Here is a 23,840-nt window from a genome sequence, read left to right as displayed (position 1 = left end):
TCGACCTTTTCACAATCATAAATTTAAATTCTGATCTCAACCGTGCATATTTTTTGGTATAGTTCTCAGCACAAACGGTATCAATGTCTTACATCATACGGTAAAATTGTCATTTCTAGCCATGTTCTTTTTTATGAACATCGATTTCTACATCTTAACCAACCTCTATCTACTAACCTGACGAGTGAGCATGTTTCTACGCATATTCCTATTGTGTACCCTATCTCCTCATCTTCTGTTCTCTCTAATGGTCGTCCTGCGAAAGTTTCCCGTGATGTCATTTTCTCTCGTGGTACATCCGCTGGTGATGCTACAGACTTAGCTTCGACTAAAGATGTGCTTCCACCTCGGGGTCTTTCCTTCCTGATACCTCATGGTCTAGTCGGTCACTCCTACTGTTGCCTCTACACCTCCGCCACTTGGTAATACTCATCAGATGGTTACGCACTCCAAAGCAGACGTTTTAAAACCTAAAGTCTTAGCTGTTGAATTTTTTTAGCGTGAGTTGCACACAATTGATGAAGCTTTTGCTCATTAGGATTGGAAAGCAGCAGCTCAGGCTGAGTATGATGCGTTGATTCATAATCGCACTTGAAAGTTAGTGTTTTTACCACCTGGAAGGAAGGCAATTGGTTGTAAGTGGTTATTTAAGGTTAAAAGAAATCCTGATGGTACTGTAGCTCGTCGTAAGGGTCGTTTAGTTGCAAAAAGATGTTCTCAGGTACCAGTATGTGATTTTAGAGAAACGTTTAGTCCAATCGTTAAGCCAGTCACTATTCAAACTATTCTTTCTATTGCAATATCCAAACACTGGAAACTTTGACAAGTTGATGTCAACAATGCGTTTCTTAATGGTGACCTTACTAAAGAGGTTTATATGCAACAACCTCCAAGATATGTACAGTATGGTAATGATGGCAAACCACTTGTGTGTGGGTTAACAAAAGCTTTATATGGGTTGCGACGAACTCCACGTGCTTGGTTTGATAATCTGAAGAATTCTCTTATCTCATTAGGGTTTGTTCTTTCAAAGTCTGATGCCTCTCTATTTATTCGTGTTTTGTTCTTTCAAAGTCTGATGCCTCTCTGTTTATTCGTGTTACCAATAAGACCACTATGTACGTCATCATCTATGTGGATGATATTATTGTTAAGGGAGATTCGTCTGAGGATATTAATACGTTTGTTCGACAACTTCACATTGAGTTCTCCCTTAAGGACATGAGAGATCTGCATTATTTTTTTGGGTGTTGAGGTTACACATTCTGCCACCGGGACCCTTTATCCGTGTCAGCTTAAGTATATCCTTGATCTTCTTAGCTGGTGTTCTCTAACTAATGCCAAAGTAGTTCATACCCCTATGGTTAATTCTTCTACTTTGTCTAAACATGATGGTCGGCTTCTTAATGATCCTACAGAATATAGGAGTCTTGTTGGTGCGTTACAGTATGTTAACCATTTATGTCATTCCATGCATGCCTCGACAAACATTCATATGGTTGCTTTAAATCGGGTTTTACGTTATCTATGTGGTACTATTGATCATGGGCTGATATTTCGCCCTTCTACCCGGCTATCATTGGTCGACTATGTTGATGCCAACTGGGGATTGGATTTTGATGATCGATGGTCCACTACCAATTATTGTATTTAGACAACCTTATTTCTTGGTGCTCGAAGAAGCAACAAGTTATGTCTCAGTCCACTGCTGAGGCTGAATATCGAGGATTGGCTACTTCTGCATCCGATGTCACATCGATTATTTTGTTGTTACAAGAACTGAATTTTTTGTTCCGTTGATATTCCTACTATTTGGTGTGATAACTCTGGTGCTGTCGTTGTAGCTGCTAATCTGATTTTACACTCTAAGTTCAAGCATGTTGAACTTGATCTATTTTTTTTCCGTGAGAAAGTGGCTACTGGTTCACTTCTTGTTGAGGAGGTTTCGGCGTATGATCAAGTTGCTGATATTCTCACAAAACCATTGTCTGCCTCTTTGTTTGCTCATTTTAGAAATCTTCTTTGTGTTCTCGAAGTTCAGGAAGTTCGGTGAATGTTAGAATCTACTATAAGTAGCTGCAGATAGTTTGTTTGTTTTGGTTATTAGCCTTTCTGTTAACAGCGATTAACAGTCAATGTTAGTATAAGTATGTAGCTCAGCAGAAAATGAACATCATGTAATTTTCATTTGACAATATTTCAAAGAATTAGTTTCTCATCTATTTTTAGATTTGTTTCTTCTCTGTATTCTTTACCTTTGTTCAACATTTCTTTCATACTTAAAGAAACAAACTTGTTATAGTGTAAGGTTAGCAATATATGTTCTGTTATTGTATTTCATGAGGTGAATATTATGACAAAGCTAGCCGTGAGAGACCAAATATGTTCATGGCTTGATGATAAGATTTTTTTTTTGTTACTTATATTTTATTTCCTATAGTAATTTATTGATCAAAACACATAAACAAAGAAAAAAAAAGCAGCTTGCAATAGTTTAAAACACCTAATAAAGGGGTGACCTTCCAAACATTCAAACAATACATAGCTAGCTAAAATTCAAGTTGCAAAATTGAGATTTTAAAAATCAAAACTCATTTTCATTAATTTGGGTAGAAACAAGGTTCAAGGACTTTTAAGCAACAACCTTATCCAACCTATGTGCATTAGTGTTGATGGCCCTTGGGATATGAATGATATCTCATCTTCTATCTTGTCCAAGGCCTATTTTTTTATTTTTGTATATATTATTCAATTTTATTTTTTATAATTATGTAATTTATATCACATATTAAATACATAATAAAATATATGTAAACATTAAAATTTTTTGTTAAGTTTTATGTTTAAAATTTTAACAAAAAATATAAGATCATTAAATATTATATTAAAAATAATATAGTTTTAAAAAAATAATATTGGTGGCCCTAAGATGAGTTTGGGTTCGTCATCTATAAATATAGGCAGATTAAGCAAAATTTGTGGTCTATATTTTTTATTTGGTCAGGTTTGAAAAATATAATGTGTGTTAATATCATACATTGACCCAGCCTAAATTTAACTTAACTCAACCCGCGAACATCTCTATTTAAAATTAACTTAACAGTTTTTTAACTAAAATTATCTATTTTATGTTATTTATTACGAAATTATATATTTTATAACTAAGCAATTTTCACACATTATTATTTATAATTAATCTTTTTTAGTTAATAAATTATGGATAAATCACACATAGACATCAATTAATTTATTATATTTGCATGTATCATTTTTTTCGTATAATTTTAATTCAAACTCAGGTTCACATGTATCATTATTATATTAATTTTTTTATTTAAAATTTGATCAATTAATTATTTGAAGATATAATATCTTTTGATTTTTTTTAAAATGATAGCATTTTTCACCTTTTGAAATAAAGAAATAATTATTTTAATATGAAGTGATTCAAATTTTATAAATTATATAAATTATTTTATTTTATGAAATATTGTTAATATTAATTATGAATATATTTTAATATCTCTATTGTTGTGTCGATTATTTAGATCATATACAGGACGAAGTTAGAAAAAAAAACTTGAGCTGAATTAAATTGTATATTTTTACGATAGTAAAAATTCAATTTCATCATTTTAATAGCTTATACCTTTATAATTTTTTTAAGGATTAAATCAAAATTTTATCATTTATAAATTATAAAAATACTTAAATGTCAACCCCTAGCTCCGTCACTGATCATATATTTTTTATGTGGGACGTGAGCTAAAACTAGTTCCTTCTAAAAGATAAATTGATAATCTTCTTCTAATATTTTTATAGTCCATATGCAGTGAGAGAAGGGCCATGACTAGAGTTGTACCTGGGTTCGAGCTGGCCCTAATAAAATTTTAGGCCTGATTAATAGGTTTGGGCTCAAGCCAACTTAAAAAATGAGCCTAATTTTTTGTCTAAGCCCAAACCGAATTATAGATGCTAAATTCGGACTTGACCCATATTAACTTTTTTTCAAAATTATTTTATTATATAAAACAAATTTTAAAAAATATAATATATAAAATACAGTAAAAACATCAAAACAAATATTTCTCTAAAAATGCATTAAAAATATTAAAACAAATGTTTCTCAACAAATTTTAAAAAGACATGTATCCAAGCCGGGGTCGGGCCAAAAAAAGCTTATATGAGGCTTATTTTTTGCCTAAGCCTATACTTTTAGTCTATAATTTTATTTAAACCCTTTCATTTTTCGGATGAGTTTAGTCGGATGGCCCGACTCATAGACAACCCTAGCCGTGACATGACCGGGTAAAAAGCTTGAGGAATCCTCTCCAAAATACTGTATCTGATATTTAGAACCCTTATCATCTCAATTTGCGGCTCCTCTTAGGCGAAAGATATGCCTTGTGGGAACCGTTCCCCTGTGGGCCTTATGAATGGAAGTGCGAAAATTTCTGTGTGGATATAAAAGTATATGCCCCAAAGTCCATTCCAAGCTTCAGGAATATCAGTCATATATTGCCCTTTAGGATATTGAATGCCACAGAAAATATCAGTGCCTTTCGAGCACTTGGACAAGTATAATCCACTGATAAATAAATTTATATCATTCACTCATTAGAGTATATAATGCACGAGGACCACTCTTATAGAGGGAACCTTTGAATAAAGCAAGTAATCGTTGGATCTACTCAAACAAAGTAGTCAAAGACTATGCTTGTGGAATGTCCCAAAAGATAAGGATCAGCAGATGCTTTTGAAACTTCAAAACCAAAGAAAAAAAAAATTAAAACAGATGCTTTTGATGTTCTAGAAATCACCAATAGCTTGAAGCTGTTTTGCCTTGGCGTTGGTTTTCCTTCTGATAGAGAAGATTCAGATATTTGTGAGTGGCTAAAATTACACCAATGAATCCTTTTCCTTGCTTGGGCGGTTGTGTTCACCAGGTTTTGTGCTTCAAGCTTCATTCCACGATAAAGGAGATTATCTTGACCATAAATAAGAAATAATGCTGCTAACTAATATGAACTTAGGGTGCCTTTGTTTCTATCCTGTCATAAGTGAAATTTCTAATTGAAGCTTGTTCACTTATTATCTGTGAAGAAATATATAAAAAGTCTGGAACTAGTTTGTGTTGATTCATTGAAAAGGAGTTGCAGGGAAGAACACTGGCCTTTTGTTTCTGGTTATTTGGTTTTGATTAGATTATATGGGATACAAGTGAAACTTGATGGTTATGAATTCAACAAAATCTGGGTATGGTATTATTTTCTTATAACACGAGATTCAAGTACTCTTTCTCAACTTTGACTCCTTCCATTGATGACCAAGTAAACAAACAAGCTCCATACATGCTTTAAAGGATTATGTCATTGAAGTTTTTGGTGGCACAAACATCAACATCTCATTGACCCTTCCATCACCTACTTTTCTTTTCAATGAAATTTGTCATTTTTTATATATACATTGTCGAAACCATTTTTAAATCGAGTTTTGAAAAATGGGAATCGACTTTAAAAACGAAAACAGGAGTCGCCGCCAATCTTTTTAGGTGCGATTGGATCACCTTTAAAACATTTTGTTTTAAAATCATTAGTTTTGGTCTACGAAATCAGAAAACGGGTTTGGGAGCCGGTTACGTACGAGGAAGGGTTAGCACCCTCGTAACGCCCAAAAATTGGTACCTAATTGATTATCAAGTGTCTTTAATGTCGGAGATTCAAAAATTTTAAGATGCCATCCCTTTTAGAATATTTTGATTTTTTTTGTAAATTAGAGTTCACTCGTATCAAAGTATTGACACTAAGTTAGCTTTTTAGAAATCCCTATCTCGAAACAACAAAATGCTACATTCAATAAGTTAGGACATATTGCTTTGCAATTCCAAGACAGTTGCTCACGTTTTGCAAACATTTAAAAACTAAGAAGGGTACTTGATTATTCGAACTTAACAAGAAAAGTTGCAACCCAATAAATTAGGGCACTACTTTCTCGAAATTTCCAAACACCAAGCATTGCCTTTATATTTTTTGAAAACTTTGGGGCCTTAAAATGATGCGTGGGGAATTGTATTGTATTATAAATCATGCATAGTAACATATTATTGTAGTAGGTAAATAATACATACATTTAAATAAAATGATGGCAATAATATAAAGGTCTTGCATTAGATACATACATATAAAAATCATATATACATGGCAAATATTAACAATATACATATAAAGATATATATAGCATGTATTGAGAATGAATAAACAAAACATACAAACATACAAAGTAATACATAGACAATGCATGATATACAAAAAAGAGTAATACAATATCAATGTACATGTTCATGAACTGTAATATCGAATATAAAATAACATATAACACATGATACATAATATAAAAATACATAAAAGGATTAATATATATATATATAATACAATATAAGGTGAAAATTGTTAACAAAATATACATATAATAAAAAATATGATATTTAATAATAATTTTAAAATAGTATTTGATTATACAATATGTAATATATAATAACAGAATTTAAAAATATGTTGTTTTAAAAAATAATGTATAAGAATTTATATTCATAATAAAATACTTTTAATGTAAGTTTAGCATAATAAGTAATTAATGATGAAATATATGTATTATAATATTATAATATCTTCAAAATATATAATAATAGAATATAAGTAAAATAATTATTAACATATGAATAAAAATAAAAAAAATTGTAATAGTATAAAAATAGCTATAACTTATAATATGAAAGTGTATATATGTACAAATAATATATAATATGTACAAATAATTAATAAAAAAATATATATAGATAATAATTTAAAATAATAATAATTTGTGTAAAATAATATATAATAAATAATAATATGAAATAATATATTATTAAAATGTAAAATAATAGAATAGTATAAGGATATATAAACATTATGTGATAAAAATATTCTATAATAAATAATAAGTAATGATATACGTTAGAATATATATATTAACATAACAATAGAAAAAAAAACATGAAACAGTATAATATAATAACATATAACTAATAATTATAAAATATATTATATGTATACTTATAATAAAATAATAAAAAATAGGTTATAAATAAATTAAAATGGGTAAAAGGGACTAAAATTAAATATTAACAAAAATCAGTGGCTATTTTTTAAAAAAAACTGAGATCGGGCCTAATTGAAACGGCGATTAAAATCTTAGGGACTCATAAGGAAATTTTCCCTTGTCCCTAAACGGCGTTGTTTTAATCCAAGACTTAAAACATTTACTACAAGGACTAAATTAAAACTGAAGCAGAATATCAGGGCTAAATCATAATAAAATAAAAACAAAATTATAAATAAAAAGGGTGGAGAGACTAATTAGGTAATTATCCCAATATTCAAAAACACGCGGATCCTCCCCGGGTTATCGGGTCAACACGTGGATCCTCAAGTCTTAAAACGATGTCGTTTTAGGCTTATTGACTTAAGCCAAAACAGCACCGTTTCTTCCGAGCTATATAAGTTAAATTTTAAGCTTTAAAAATCATTTTACACCATTCTTTAAAAAAAAAGTTCGAAACTCTCTGAATAGGGGAAGAGAGAGGTCTGGTTTTGGCCTTCGGCCTTCGAGCAATTCAACCACACGCGCTACACGCGCCGACGCGAACACCATCCCACATGGTGGTCGGAGGGTTAAAAACTCTCGTCCTTCCACAGGTAACCCCTTTTTCTTTTAAATATTACTGTTTTCTTTAAAAACGATTTATATATTCATGAAAAAAGGGGAAAACAAAACAAGAGAAAAAAAATGAAGAATAAACACCTTCTGAAATTTTATTGCAAAGGTTTGGTGTACAATGCCTTTTTTGTGATGTGTTTTCCTATGCCTCTGTATATTAGCTTTTTTCTATGTCCCCCTTTTACAGATTTGCGAAAAGCTTTATAGCCTTAAACTACTATCTATTTTGGAAAGAAATCGGAGGATTTCTTTCCATTTCCTGTTCTAGTATATCCACTGCCCTTTTTGTTTTGATTTCTTTCCTTTCCTTGCTTTGCTCTTTTTTGTGTATCTGCTGTTTGTTTCCTTTTCTTGCAGGTGACTCGCGAAGATTTCGGTGGCTGGGCTTGCTGTCATGGATTCGAATCAATGCGGATACCTATTTGTGCACTGATGACCACGAGATAGCCTCTTTTGCGGGGATCTCGGCGTCAACGGAGGTACCTAGGTCAGAGGTGAGGCCTAAGATCACGGCGCTGAACGATCGTGAGAGGGACAAGCTACTGGACAACGCATTGATGGTGGGCCAGTGTGCATTGATGGCCTCGATTTGGGGAGTTGAACAAGTGCTCCCCGAGGCTTCCAGAAGCTGCTGCGGCGCTGTAGTCTTCAGGAAACCCTAAGGTTTCCTGTTTCTTAAAGTCTCTTGGGCTTTTGGGCCATTTTGATTTGGGCTTGGTATTCTGTTTGGGTCAAGGGTGTAAATGGGTCTGCTGGGTGTAACGGGTCTATTTCGGTTTGAGTTTAGGCTAGTTGGGTTTTTTGGGCTGTAAAAGGACTTGGACTGTTAAATTGTTTATTTATTTATCCCTTTTTATTTGGTTTTCAGCCCGGTCAAATTTGGGCTCTTACAGCTGCCCCTCTTTGCTCATTGCTATGTAACAGGAATCGAGCAAAGATTTAGAAAGACCAAATTTGACCGGTCCTATCAAATCATAGTCTTCAATCTTCTTAACTATCATGTTGATATCTTCGATCTGCTATCCGCCAAACACAGGGATGCCAAATCTGCTTCTTCGATTTGTTCTCTGACAATACAGAGATGCCAAATTATCTTAGATTTGCTTCATCGTAAACACGTGAAAACTAAATCAGCTATGTCTTCGATTTGCTCCTTGTAAGCATAAGGATGCCAAATCATCTTGGATCTTGTTTCAGTCTAATCTTCTGAAGGTCAGATCTGCTTTGTATCCGCTCTCTATTGAAGTAGAGATGCCAGACTTCGATTTGTTCTCTGAAAATACAGAGATGACAAATCATCTTAGATTTGCTTCATCGTAAACACGTGAAAGTCAAATCAGCTATATCTTTGATCTGCTCCCCGCCGAATACAGAGAGATAAGATCTGTCATCTTGGATCTGCTTCAGCATAAACATCTGAAGGTGAAATCTGCTATGTGTCTACCTTCAATCAAAGTGGAAATGCCAGACTTCGATTTGTTCTCTAACAATACAGAAAGGACAAATTATCTTAGATTTGCTTCATCGTAAGCACGTGAAAGCCAAATCAGCTATTTCTTCGATCTGCTCCCCGCCGAATACAGAGAGATAAGATCTGTCATCTTGGATCTACTTCAGCGTAAACATCTGAAGGTGAGATCTGCTATGTGTCTGCCTTCCATCAAAGTGGAAATGCCAAACTTCGATTTGTTCTCTGACAATACAAAGACGACAAATCATCTTAGATTTGCTTCATCGTAAACACGTGAAAGCCAAATCAGGTATATCATTGATCTGCTCCCCGCCGAATACAGAGAGATAAGATCTGTCATCTTCGATCTGCTTCAGCGTAAACATCTGAAGGTGAGATCTGCTATGCTGCGGCTTATTACCCTACTATTTTGGGGTTTAAAGCGTGCTGTCTCTGATAACCTGTAGAATGATTATGCGTGATAATTTAGGATGCTATGCTCGAAGTGATTCGAATATTCCTAATTAAACATGTTATGATGCAAAATGTTGTGAATATGACCCCTATCCTAGACGTCATATTCATTCATTCGTTTGTCTTTTCTTTTCTCAAAGTTTCATTCATGCTCAGCCTGTAAGCCATCCTCCAATGCTACGATCCACTGAAGATGTCTGTAAGAACTGAATTATTGGCTTTGTCTATTTTCCTTTTGGACTGGAAGAAAGGAATTCCACAAGTTCTTTCATCCCTTACTTACGTGAATTTCCCGAACAATTGTCCTGTTTTAGTTTCTTGTATTATCTAGAAATTCCAGAGTAATGCGCAAAACCTCGTTTGTGAACATATTTAATTCATCTATTATTATTTCAATGCAACATACTTAAAGAATAATAGAAGATGAATAAACTTTTAAGAATAATTGGATTTGAATGAATTATCAAAAAGATACAAAAAGGAATCAATCTGCTAGCCTATCTTTTAGAAGAAATAGAATCTAATGATAGCCAACAAGATAGAAGTTAGATCCTCTAGATATCGCCGCTTGAGTGCCTATACACCAGCTCCATGAAGTCTTTCTTGACTTCAACATATGTTTAAAAGATCCCAAGTACTCTGTTGATGCCCCAGTTTGCAGCATTCTTTGCTCTTTGTAGCAAGATCATTGTGTACTCTTCAAAATTTGAGCTGCCCTTTCGGGTTTTCAACTCAAAACCCCTTTGGTCACAAGGTGCCCTTTGCGGGTTTTCACCTTGGCCTCTCTTTTTTTTTTCTTTTTTTTAAATCTCAAGGTGCCCTTTGCGAGTTTTCACCTTAGATTTTCTTCTTCTTTAGACAAAGTATTTTTTAACTGAGTCCGAGTTCACTGGATTGGGTAAACTTTTCCCATCCATTTTCGCTAAGATCAATGCACCATCAGAGAAAGCTTTCTTCGCGACATACGGCCCTTCCCAATTCGGCATCCATTTTCCTCTAAAATTCTTTTGAATAGGAAGGATCTTTTTCAGTACAAGGTCTCGCTTATGGAATTCTCTTGGTCGAACTTTCTTGTCATAAGGTCGTATCATTCGCTTCTGATACATCTGACCACGTCGAATGACTTTTAGCCTCATTTCCTCAATCAAGTTCAACTGGTTATACCGGGATTGAACCCACTCAGCTTCATCTAACTTTACCTCCGTCAAAATTCGAAGAGAAGGTATTTCTACTTCAATAGGTAATACTGCTTCCATCCCATAAACTAGTGAAAATGGAGTTGCCCCAGTAGAGGTTCTGACAGATGTTCGATAGGCTAGGAGTGCAAATGGCAACTTCTCATGCCAATCTCTATAGGTCTTAGTCATCTTCCCCACTATTTTCTTAATATTCTTGTTGGCAGCTTCCACTGCCCCATTCATTTTTGGACGATAGGGAGAAAAATTGTGATGCTTGATCTTGAACTGGTCGCAAACCTCCATTATCGTTTTGTTATTTAAGTTCAATGCATTGTCATATATGATCTTCTCAGGCATTCCATATCGACAAATGATCTCCTTCTTCAAGAATCGGCTCACTGCTGACTTAGTAACATTCGCATAAGAGGCGGCCTCTATCCACTTTGTAAAGTAGTCAATTACCACGAAGATAAATCAATGTCCATTCAAAGCTTTCGGTGATATTGGTCCAATAACATCCATGCCCCACATGGAAAAGGGCTATGGAGAAGTCATAACATGCAAAGGAGAATGTGGAACATGAATTTTGTCCCCATAAATCTGGCACTTATGGCATTTCTTGGTATAGTTGATACAGTCCCCTTCCATAGTGGCCCAATATTAGCCAAACCTCATGATTTGCCTCGCCATCGTGAACCCATTTGCATGTGTCCCGCACACACCTTCATAAACTTCTTCTAAAATTAGCTTAGCTTCCACAGCATCGACACATCTCAAAAGTACTTGGTCTTTCCGTCTCTTGTACAGGATATCTCCATCTAAGACATAGTCGCAAGCTAACCTCCTCAAAGTTCGTTTGTCATTTTCACTAGCCTGCTCAGGGTATTTACAATCTCTCACATATTGTAATATATCCTGGTACCATGGGTTATCATCCTTTTCTTCCTTTTCAATGTTGCAACCATGACTGGGAGCCTCGTAAACACTCATTTGAATTGGTATCATCTCTTCTTCTTTATTCACCTTAATCATTGAGGCCAAGGTTACTAAAGCATCTGCCATTTGATTTTCATCTCGTGGGAGATAATTGAAGGTGATGTCATCAAACTCCTCAAGTAACCCCAAAATTACCTTTCGATAATTAATCAATTTAGGGTCCCTTGTCTCCCATTCACCTCTAACTGATAAATTACCAATGCAGAATCTCCATATACTTTTAAGGTTTTTATACCTCACTCTATAGCTACTTGAAATCCCATAATGCATGCTTCATACTCAGCTATATTGTTTGTACAATCAAAGTCCAACTTACACGTGAAAGGGAAATGATCGCCATTCGGAGATACCAAGACTGCCCCAATTCCATTTCCGACTGCATTAGAAGCTCCATCAAAATTTAGCTTCCAAGGAGAATCCTCGGTCATTGCTATGCACATTAACTCCTCATTTGGAAAATCAAAGTTCAATGGCTCATAATCCTCTAGAGCCCTACTGGCCAAAAAATCTTCCACCGCACTTCTTTTTATAGCTTTCTGACTTATGTAGACTATATCAAACTCTGAAAGCAAAATTTGCCATCTTGCCATTCTCCTATTTAAAGCCGTTGACTCCATCATGTATTTCAATGGATCAAGCTTTGAGATGAGCCAAGTGGTATGGTATAGCATGTTTTGTCTTAATCTTCGAGTTGTCTAAATCAGCGCACAACACAACTTTTCAATCGGTGGATATCTCATCTCACAGTCAGTGAATTTCTTACTGAGATAATAAACCGCCTTCTCCTTCTTCCCTGACTCGTCATGCTGGCCAAGCACACATCCCATGGAATTACTAAACACTGACAAGTACAGTATCAACGGTTTATCTGGGCTTGGTGGAGATAATACCGGAGCATTCAACAAATACTGCTTGACTTTTTCAAAAGCATTCTGGCACTCCTCATCCCAAGTACCTTGATTGTGTTTTCTGAGGAGACGAAAGATAGGATCGCATTTCTCGGTCAGTTGTGAAATGAACCGAGTAATGTAATTCAATCTTCCTAGGAATCCTCGAACTTCCTTCTGAGTACGTAGTGGAGGTAACTCTCGTATGGCTCTGACCTTGTCTAAGTCAACTTCAATTCCCTTTTCACTAACCACGAAGCCTAATAACTTTCCCGATCTGGCTCCAAAGGTACACTTTGCTGGGTTGAGCTTCAACTGAAATGTTCTCAATCTCAAGAACAATCTTCTCAAGACCTTAATGTGCTCTTTTTCTGTATGCGACTTGGAAATCATATCATCAACGTATACCTCAATATCCTTATGCATCATGTCATGGAATAAGTTTACCATGGCCCGTTGGTATGTTGCCCCTGCGTTCTTCAGTCCAAACGGTATTACTTTGTAGCAAAAGGTGCCCATAAGGTTATGAAGGTGGTTTTATCCATGTCCTCTAGATGCATCTTTATCTAATTGTATCCTGAGAAACCATCCATGAAGGAAAACAACGAATATCCCGCTGTGTTGTCCACCAAAGTGTCTATGTGTGGCAGAGGGAAATTATCTTTAGGGCTAGCTTTGTTTAAATCTCTGTAATCAACACACATTCGTACCTTCCCGTCTTTCTTAGGAACTGGTACAATGTTAGCTACCCATTCGGAGTATTTCACTTCTTGCAAGAATCCTACATCGAACTGCTTCTTGACTTCATCCTTTATTTTCAGAACAATATCTGGCCTCATTCTTCGCAACTTCTATTGGACTGGCTTACAATCCTGTCTTATCAGAAGATGATGTACTACAATATCGGTACTCAACCCGGGCATATCCTGATATGACCAAGTGAAGATATCATTGAACTCTCGAAGCAACTCAACAAGATCACACCTTGTATCCTCGGTAATCAGTGTTCCAATTTTCAACTCCTTCCCTTCCTCTAGGGCTACATTCCCTATTGCCTCTTTCTCATGTGGCATGATTTGTTTCTCCTCCTGCTTTACCATTCTTAACAGATCAAGAGATACATCATAATCCTGAACATCTTCAAAATCCTGAGGTTCCTCTAAACACATGTCTTGTTCGCAAGAGAAATCAGAAGTTACAGTATCGGTACTCATATCATTGGTATCTAGAGACCTGTGGGGGTATGAAAGAATATACAAAGAATGAATGAATCTAAGAATGACTGTTTATGTGCTATGAATAAAAGAATAAGAATTACCAAAATTTAAAGGAATATTGGTTGATAAAAATGAAACAATACTCGTTTAAATTGATAAAAGTTATGTTTTATTTAAATAATAAAAGATGAACATAAGACTATTTCACAAATGTAATCTTACTACTCCTAAGCCCTAGAGTAACAGACATGTTTCGAGAATTACTCTGAAAAATTCCTAAAGACTACAGGAAGGTCTTCCGCGTCCAATTATTCAGAGAGCTCCCCGGTTCTTAAGGGCGAGTGCCCTCGAAGCTTCCTTGCTCCGATCCCTTATTGTGTACAGCATTAACTTGATGACTTTCTTCTATTAGCAATCCTCCTGACTTAAATGATTTGGATATAGGTGGGAATATCATCGATTCCCACTCCACTTTTCTTCCATTCAAACGCACCTTTCTTCTCGCTTGGCGTTTCTCAATTTCTTGCCTCCTATGCTTATGGTCCGGCTTGAATCCCAAACCAAAACGATCCTTCTTCTCACTCAGTTTTGGGATCTGAACCCCTCCTTACAACTGCCTTCCTAGCCCTTTTCCTGGCAATGCTCCCTTCCCCATCATCATTTGTAGGGCCATCCTTGTGGCTCTGGACATTTTGGGTGCCAATACCTCACTTCCTTCTAAAATGAAGGTGACATTAATGATTTCTAAAGAGCGAAAAGAACACTCGATAGCCTCTTCATTTGCCTCGACATAAGGGGCATTGCTGGTGATAGCTGCTATGATGTCCTCCTCCGCATTGATGGTTATTAAGCGTCCATCTGTCACTAACTTCAATTTTTGGTGCAATGAGGAAGGCACCGCTCCTGCCGAGTGTATCCATGGTCTCCCCAATAAATAATTATAGGAGGGCTTGATATCCATCACCAAGAAATCGACTTCATATGTATTTGGCCCAATCTCTAGAGGGATGTTAATTCGTCCCATCACTTTCCTTTCAGTTCCATCAAAGGCTCTCACTACATTGTGACATGTCTTCATATGCGAACTGTCAATGGGTAGTCTGTTTAATATGGATAATGGAAGGACGTTCAAAGCAGACCCATTATCAACAAGTACACTTGGAAGCGTGTATCCCTTGCACCGAGTAGTGATATGCAAGGCCTTGGTTGACCTTATTCCCCTGGGTGGAATTTCATCATCATTGAAGTAGATGAAATTGTCAGCACTGATGTTGTTTACTAACAGGTCCAGCTTGTTAACGGATATGTCATGGGTGACATATATTTCGTTAAGCACCTTTAACAACGCATCCTGATGCACCTCAGAACTTAGGAGTAGGGCTAACACTGATATACGTGCCGGCTGCTTACGCAACTGCTCAACCACGCTATACTCACTATGTTTCAGGAACTTTAGAAACTCCTTAGCTTCTTCCTCCTTTATCGGCTCGTTGATGGGTACTTCGATCTCCTTCTCCCTTTCAACCTTGACATCTTTCGTCTTTGTGGGCTCCATTCTGATATTTCCCCCGTCATAGCGTTTCCCACTCCGTGTATGGGAACCTTCATTTTGCACACCTCTAGATGCACTGGCTATACTCTCCCCCTCAGGTATTGTTATACTGCAATCATAACTCCATGGCACCCTCTTGTCATCTTTGTAAGGGAAAGGATTGGGTCTATGAATGACAACCCTGGGCCCAATTTGCACCTCCACTTCATTATTTCCCGGTAAGGAAATAATAATCCTCAGTCGGTGGGTTTCTTGTCGTTCATTCTCCAGCACACATATTTGTCCTTCACAAGAACTACCCTCAGAAACTTGTAGTTCTTTGTTAACCATAAGGCCTTGTACCATGGCCTTGAACTCTTCGCAATTTTGGATCATATGACCCACCTTTCCATGGAATTCACAATAGTTCTCCATTCCTTCTCTTCCTCTTCTAGAGGTCAGCATACCTCTTTTCACCATCTTCTCCCATATTACTTTCATAGGTGTCTTCACCCAAGCAATATCTTCCTTGACTTTTCCTTTCTTTATTTCATCGATGGCATTCACTCATTGATTGCCATGATCTGGTAATGGATTTTCGGTATTAGGGGTACTATCGAATTTCACCACCTCCATTTTGATGAGCCTCTCCACGACCTTCTTGAACCCAGTGCAGTTTTCAATTGAATGCCCCGATATTCCTGCGTGATATTCGCAGTTAGCATTTGCATTATACCATTTGGGGTACAGTGGCTGCAATGGTTTTAAGTGAAATGGAGCAATGGTATGTGCATCGTATAAGCTTTGATAAAGCTCACGATATGTCACAGGGATAGGAGTGAATTGAATCATCTCCGAATTTTGTCTTGTACCCGATTCTTGTCTTTGAGTACTTTGTTGCTCACCCGTAGCTGTTTTAGGTTGTCCAACTGTGATTGCCCTGGAGTTGAAACTGTTCATGTTATTCACCTTATTGTCTTTTCTCCTTGGGGCCGATCTTTTAGCCACTTCCCCCTCAATTTTATCGCCCCTTACGGCATTTTCAATCATCTCACCCGCCATAACTATATCCGCGAAACTTTTCGTGGTACTTCCAATCATGTGTGTGATGAATGGCGCCTTCAAAGTATTAATAAATAACATAGTGGTCTCCTTTTCCAACAATGGTGGTTGAACTTGCATTGCCACCTCCCTCCATCGTTGTGCATATTGCCTAAAATTTTCATTAGGCTTTTTCTCCATGTTTTGAAGTGTCATCCTATCTGGCGTCATATCAGTCACATGGTTATACTGTTGCATGAAAGCCTGTGCAAGATCTCTCCATGAACCGATTCTTGCACGGCTCAACTGATTGTACCACCTAGCCACTGCTCCCACTAGGTTGTCCTGAAAACAATGGATCAATAGTTGATCATTGTTCACATATCCAGTCATCCTCCTACAAAACATTGTTATATGTGCCTCTGAACAAGTAGTCCCGTTGTACTTTTCAAATTCTAGCATCTTAAATTTATGAGGAAGCACCAATCTGGAACCAAACTTAAGTCTTTGGCATCAATCCCATGATGATTGCCTGCGCCTTCCAAAACCCTAGACTTCTCCTCTAACCATCTGCAACGATCTTCCAATTGTTTCACGGATTCAGTTGCCATTCTTTCCTTCTCCATCAAGTCCAGATCAGGAGTGATAGGGTTGACCGAGCTATCACCCAAATTATTTTCCAACCCAGATGAGAAATTTACGGGGATTCCAGCATCAAATGGCCCATGTTGAGGCTTTACGGTGACAGATGGCCTTCTAGGAGGTGCCTCAGTTTGCAGTGGCACATGAGGTAGAGTAAAACCCGGAGGAGGACCTTCATTCTCCTCTTCAGTGATTGCCATGGGAGCTTTTCCTTTATCAGTGGCTTTTAGTAGCTGAGTCATTTCAGCCATCATGTTTATTTGAGCCTCTAGCATATGTTCCCTCATTTCATTCTGCATTTTGGCCAACTGCTCCTACATTTGATCTTGCATATCTTTTTGTAATTGCTCGAACCTTTGATCCATACTCTTAGTCTTAGTACGAGTGCCGTAAGGATGCGTGATTTCCAGATTTTCTTTTCTACCTTCGGAAGTAAACTTTAATTAATCAGGGTCTTTCTATAACTTTGAATGCAAATGATGTGATGAAATACTATGATATGCAAATGCATGAATGAAAAAAAGAATATCGATTTTGGTTCAACTTTATTTAGAAAATTTTATTTAGAAAAAGAATATCTTTATATATAAAAGGATTACAAATACGCTTTCGCCCTAAGGCCCAAAGCTTTAACTCTATCTAATAAAAGGGCTAACTCTCATCCTATATCCGACAATGATTAATACATCAGACTCAATACATCAGCTCAAATTGCCAAGTCTTGCACATATTCAACAACATCTCGAATCTGGGCTATAGCTTCACCAATTACATGATCTCTTTCTCTGACCTGTCCTCTAGCCTGATGAAGCTCTCCCTTCAGATAATCTTCTTGTGCCTCGAGCTGCTCAACTCAGAGTTTACCATCATGCAATGCCACTTCTAAATCCTCAACCTTACTTTTTAGCTCCTTTAACTCGACCGTAGAATTATGGTTTTGGTACCAATGTAGGGATCTTCCAAGCTCAGTTACCTTAGTCTTCAATCCTCTATTCTCTTCCTCTAATGCCAAATTTTGCACCTGCATCTCTTGGAACTTCCTCTCCCAATACTCAGCACTAGCCTTTTCCTCTTGGACCTCTTTCTGCAACTGATCTGAAGATCCTCCTACTCTCGCTCTCCTCAAGGATACTTGTCCCTTTTATAATGCTCCTTTAGATCATCTCGATCTTTCTTAATCTTTCCCTTTTCTTTTCTCTCTTTCTCGAGCTCCATCTTTTCAACATCGACGTCCAAACTCAAGTACATCTTTTCTTCTTCAAGCTTTGCTATCCTTTTCTCAAGCTCTAAGTTCTTTCTCTCGAATTCCTGCTTTATAATTTCTGACTCTGAGGGCCTTACTTGCAAATATTCTTTCATCGGTCGAGCTCCTTCCACACTTGGCTTAGGGATATTATCGTTAACCCTTCTGCCTCTCCATTCAATGTATTCCGGTGTGGTTGCAGGACTAATAGGTACTCCTTTCAACCGACAAGTCTTTTTCCAAGCACTAGAAACTTCACTAACCTTCCTCTTGTAATCAGCTCCTCTATATATGAACTCACTTTGAGCCAACCCCTGAGTCGCTGGTACGAACTGTCTCAATCCATGCTGCCTCTGCACGAGCAAAGGGGCATAACCAATGGCACCCCAAATTCCCAACAGGGGGACCCAATCAAAACTGTCGCATCGGTAAAGAACCTCACCAGGAATCATCCACAGAGCCCTCCACTCGACATCTTTCGACTGAAGGTTTTGAAGTAGCGCAATCCAATTCTCTTCTGAAACATCAACTCTCTTAGTTGAAGCTACTATGTCTTTCAACGGTGAATAATCCTCGAAGAAGACCCGACAAACCACCCTATCTATCAACCAAAAATGACTGTAGAACCAAGCCAAAAGTAACTGAGCACACCCTATAAACCTGCCAGCACCAGCCCTCCTACATGCACCTAAAGACCTGAATGTTTCCGCCAAAATTGCAGGAACAGAAGTGACCTTTTTACTGAGTGATGAAAAAGATCCGTGGCTGCCTCATCCTCGTATCCTAAAGCCCTAGGGAAAACAATCAATCCATACAAACTTAAGGCAAAAACATCCACCTTCTTCGTCTCATCAGGGTGTGTCAGAATCAAATCTTTCAAAGCGTCCCATGAAATGCACTTGCACTCACCTTTTCCTTAATTTGGGCCGTGGCCCACTGCTCGCTCATCCCCGTAATAATCATCAATTTCTTCCAAAAGTAAGGACACAAGCAGCTCGAGAATAGATCCTATCATTCTGAAACCTGGGACAACGAAGCAATGCAGTACACTCCTCCACAGTAGGTACCATATCTACTTTTCCAAAAGTGAAGCAACCGTACGCTGGGTTCCAAAATTAAGCAAGGGCTCGGAATAAGTGCTCGTCTATCTGAACATCAAACAAGTACGGTAAGTCTCCGTAATTACCGTAGAATAACTGCTTGGTCTCTTTGCCCCACTAATCCCAAATTTCCTTAAGCTCCTGGAGATTATTCTGCGTGACACTAATACGAGTGTAATCTGGCAACTCCGACACGTATCCTTCAGCTATACTATCTCCCTTTTCTAGTTGAGTTTGCTCAGACCATCTATGGACGTTGGCGTTGCCTTCCACTCTATCAAGAAGTCCATTCTCCATAATAAAACTTCCTAACTTAGAAATTGATCGTGAACCGATATCTTTGTAAATGCAAAATAACATGCAAACAAAAGAAAAGAGATAGTCAGTATCACATGATATCAATAAATTTCAACGATAACTTATAAGGGTAATATCTAAAGTTTAAACCTAACTAAGTTGGGTTCATACGGTCTTTCGATATGAGGTTGGTTCTAAAGTTTGAGGTACCCGAACCAGCAGATTCATTGATTCTCACCCATTATAGGCTTATTTGAATCGAGTTCGGTCCAGGGGAATACATTTCTCTATGGCTACACGGACATGAAAATCTCACGAAACCATAGGTACGGATGTATCCCGAAAGTGATCCACTATCCTGCACGGAAGCGAAAACCTCAAGAAGGCGTAGCTTCTCACTCCCACTTAAGGGTGTGACCACAACGGTCATGCAAATGCAATGCGTATTAGGATATAGCAACACATGCAATAATACAAACACATGTAATGCAAAGAGAATTAAATTTTAAAATTTTTAATTTCTGACATTAAGACAAAAGATAATCAATTACACGGCTTGACTCTGTTATTAGTCCCCAGCGGAGTCGCCAAGCTGTCGAAACCATTTTTAAATCAAGTTTTGGAAAATGGGAATCGACTTTAAAAACGAAAACAGGAGTCGCCACCAATCTTTTTAGGTGCGATTGGATCACCTTTAAAACATTTTGTTTTAAAATCATTAGTTTTGGTCTACGAAATCAGAAACCGGGTTCGGGAGCCGGTTACGTACGAGGAAGGGTTAGCACCCTCGTAACGCCCAAAAATTGGTACCTAATTGATTATCAAGTGTCTTTAATGTCGGAGATTCAAAAATTTTAAGATGCCATCCCTTTTAGAATATTTTGATTTTTTTGTAAATTAGAGTTCACTCGTATCAAAGTATTGACTCTTAAGTTAGCTTTTTAGAAATCCCTATCTTGAAACAACAAAACGCTACATCCAATAAGTTAGGACATATTGCTTTGCAATTCCAAGACAGTTGCTCACGTTTTGCAAACATTTAAAAACTAAGAAGGGTACTTGATTATTCGAACTTAACGAGAAAAGTTGCAACCCAATAAGTTAGGGCACTACTTTCTCGAAATTTCCAAACACCAAGCATTGCCTTTATATTTTTTGAAAACTTTGGGGCCTTAAAATGATGCGTGGGGAATTGTATTGTATTATAAATCATGCATAGTAATATATTATTGTAGTAGGTAAATAATACATGCATTTAAACAAAATGATGGCAATAATATAAAGGTCTTGCATTAGATACATACATATAAAAATCATATATACATGGAAAATATTAACAATATACATACAAAGATATATATAGCATGTATTGAGAATGAATAAACAAAACATACAAACATATAAAGTAATACATAGACAATGCATGATATACAAAAAAGAGTAATACAATATCAATGTACATGTTCATGAACTGTAGTATCGAATATAAAATAACATATAACACATGATACATAATATAAAAATACATAAAAGAATTAATATATATAAAAAATACAATATAAGGTGAATAATTGTTAACAAAATATACATATAATAAAAAATATGATATTTAATAATAATTTTAAAATAGTATTTAATTATACAATATGTAATATATAATAACAGAATTTAAAAATATGTTGCTTTAAAAAATAATGTATAAGAATTTATATTCATAATAAAATACTTTTAATGTAAGTTTAGAATAATAAGTAATTAATGATGAAATATATGTATTATAATATTATAATATCTTCAAAATATATAATAATAGAATATAAGTAAAATAATTATTAACATATGAATAAAAATAAAAAAAATTGTAAGAGTATAAAAATAGCTATAACTTATAATATGAAAGTGTATATATGTACAAATAATATACAATACGTACCAATAATTAATAAAAAATATATATAGATAATAATGTAAAATAATAATAACTTGTGTAAAATAATATATAATAAATAATAATATGAAATAATATATTATTAAAATGTAAAATAATAGAATAGTATAAGGTTATATAAACATTATGTGATAAAAATATTCTATAATAAATAATAAGTAATGATATACGTTAGAATATATATATTAACATAACAATAGAAAAAAAAACATGAAATAGTATAATATAATAACATATAACTAATAATTATAAAATATATTATATGTATACTTATAATAAAATAATAAAAAATAGGTTATAAATAAATTAAAATTGGTAAAAGGGACTAAAATTAAATATAAACAAAAATCAGTGGCTATTTTTTTAAAAAAAACTGAGATCGGGCCTAATTGAAACGGTGATTAAAATCTTAGGGACTCATAGGGAAATTTTCCCTTGTCCCTAAACGGCGTCGTTTTAATCCAAGACTTAAAACATTTACTACAAGGACTAAATTAAAACTGAAGCAGAATATCAGGGCTAAATCATAATAAAATAAAAACAAAATTATAAATAAAAAGGGTGGAGAGACTAATTGGGTAATTATCCCAATCTTCAAAAACACGCTGATCCTCCCTGAGTTATCGGGTCAACACGCAGATCCTCATGTCTTAAAACAATGTCGTTTTAGGCTTATTGACTTAAGCCAAAACAGCACCGTTTCTTCCGAGCTATATAAGTTAAATTTTAAGCTTTAAAAATCATTTTACGCCATTCTTTAAAAAAAAGTTCGAAACTCTCTGAATAGGGGAAGAGAGAGGTCTGGTTTTGGCCTTCGGCGTTCGAGCAATTCAACCACACGCGCTACACGCGCCGACGCGAACACCGCCCCACATGGTGGTCGGAGGGTTAAAAACCCTCGTCCTTCCACAGGTAACCCCTTTTTCTTTTAAATATTACTGTTTTCTTTAAAAACGATTTATATATTCATGAAAAAAGGGGAAAACAAAACAAGAGAAAAAAAAATGAAAAATAATCACCTTCTGGAATTTTATTGCAAAGGTTTGGTGTACAATGCCTTTTTTGTGATGTGTTTTCCTATGCCTCTGTATATTAGCTTTTTTCTATGTCCCCCTTTTACAGATTTGCGAGAAGCTTTATAGCCTTAAACTACTGCCTATTTTGGAAAGAAATCGGAGGATTTCTTTCCATTTCCTGTTCTAGTATATCTACTACCCTTTTTGTTTTGATTTCTTTCCTTTCCTTGCTCTGCCCTTTTTTGTGTATCTGCTGTTTGTTTCCTTTTCTTGCAGGTGACTCGCGAAGATTTCGGTGGCTGGGCTTGCTGTCATGGATTCGAATCTCGGCAGATACCCATTTGTGCACTGATGACCACGAGATAGCCTCTTTTGCGGGGATCTCGGTGTCAACGAAGGTACCCAGGTCGGAGGTGAGGCCTGAGATCACGGTGCTGAACGGTCGTGAGAGGGACAAGCTACTGGACAACGCATTGATGGCGCGCCAGTGTGCATTGATGGCCTCGATTTGGGGAGTTGAACATGTGCTCCCCGAGGCTTCCAAAAGCTGCTACGGCGCTGTAGTCTTCAGGAAACCCTAGGGTTTCCTGTTTCCTAAAGTCTCTTGGGCTTTTGGGCCATTTTGATTTGGGCTTGGTATTCTATTTGGGTCAAGGGTGTAAATGGGTATGTTGGGTGTAACAGGTCTATTTGGGTTTGGGTTTAGGCTAGTTGGGTTTTTTGGGCTGTAAAAGGACTTAGACTGTTAAATTGTTTATTTATTTATCCCTTTTTATTTGGTTTTCAGCCCGGTCAAATTTGGGCTCTTACATATATTTTAAAAACCTTCTGATTTATTAATATTGGTCAATAGCTTCAAATTTTATTAATTTTGTTTTTATTCTAAGTCCACTATAAGGTCGTCGAGATATTTTATGGGTTTTTTTTTCCAACAAATGAAGATGTTCCTTTCATCTAATAGAATTATTCATGTTAACTTGATTATATATCTCTTAAAGTTTTGAAGAATAAAACATACTCTAAATAAGATTTTCAAAATTGAATTAGTTATCAAATTGGTTT

At 36.0% G+C, this 23,840-nt stretch overlaps 1 protein-coding gene across 1 annotated transcript; it reads left to right on the top strand.

Annotated features, from left to right (window-relative positions):
- Positions 1-22,681: 22,681 nt before the first annotated feature.
- Positions 22,682-23,591, top strand: LOC121219987 (uncharacterized). Its single transcript, XM_041099000.1, has 2 exons — positions 22,682-22,964; positions 23,055-23,591. The coding sequence occupies exons 1-2, from the start codon at positions 22,868-22,870 to the stop codon at positions 23,357-23,359; spliced, it is 402 nt and encodes a 133-aa protein (XP_040954934.1). The 5' UTR covers positions 22,682-22,867; the 3' UTR covers positions 23,360-23,591.
- The last annotated feature ends 249 nt before the right edge of the window (positions 23,592-23,840 follow it).

This window comes from Gossypium hirsutum, chromosome A01, assembly GCF_007990345.1.
Source record: "Gossypium hirsutum isolate 1008001.06 chromosome A01, Gossypium_hirsutum_v2.1, whole genome shotgun sequence".
NCBI classification, from domain to species: Eukaryota; Viridiplantae; Streptophyta; class Magnoliopsida; order Malvales; family Malvaceae; genus Gossypium; species Gossypium hirsutum.
Note: the sequence above shows the minus strand (reverse complement) of the source record. Positions and strands in the feature narration are given on the sequence as shown.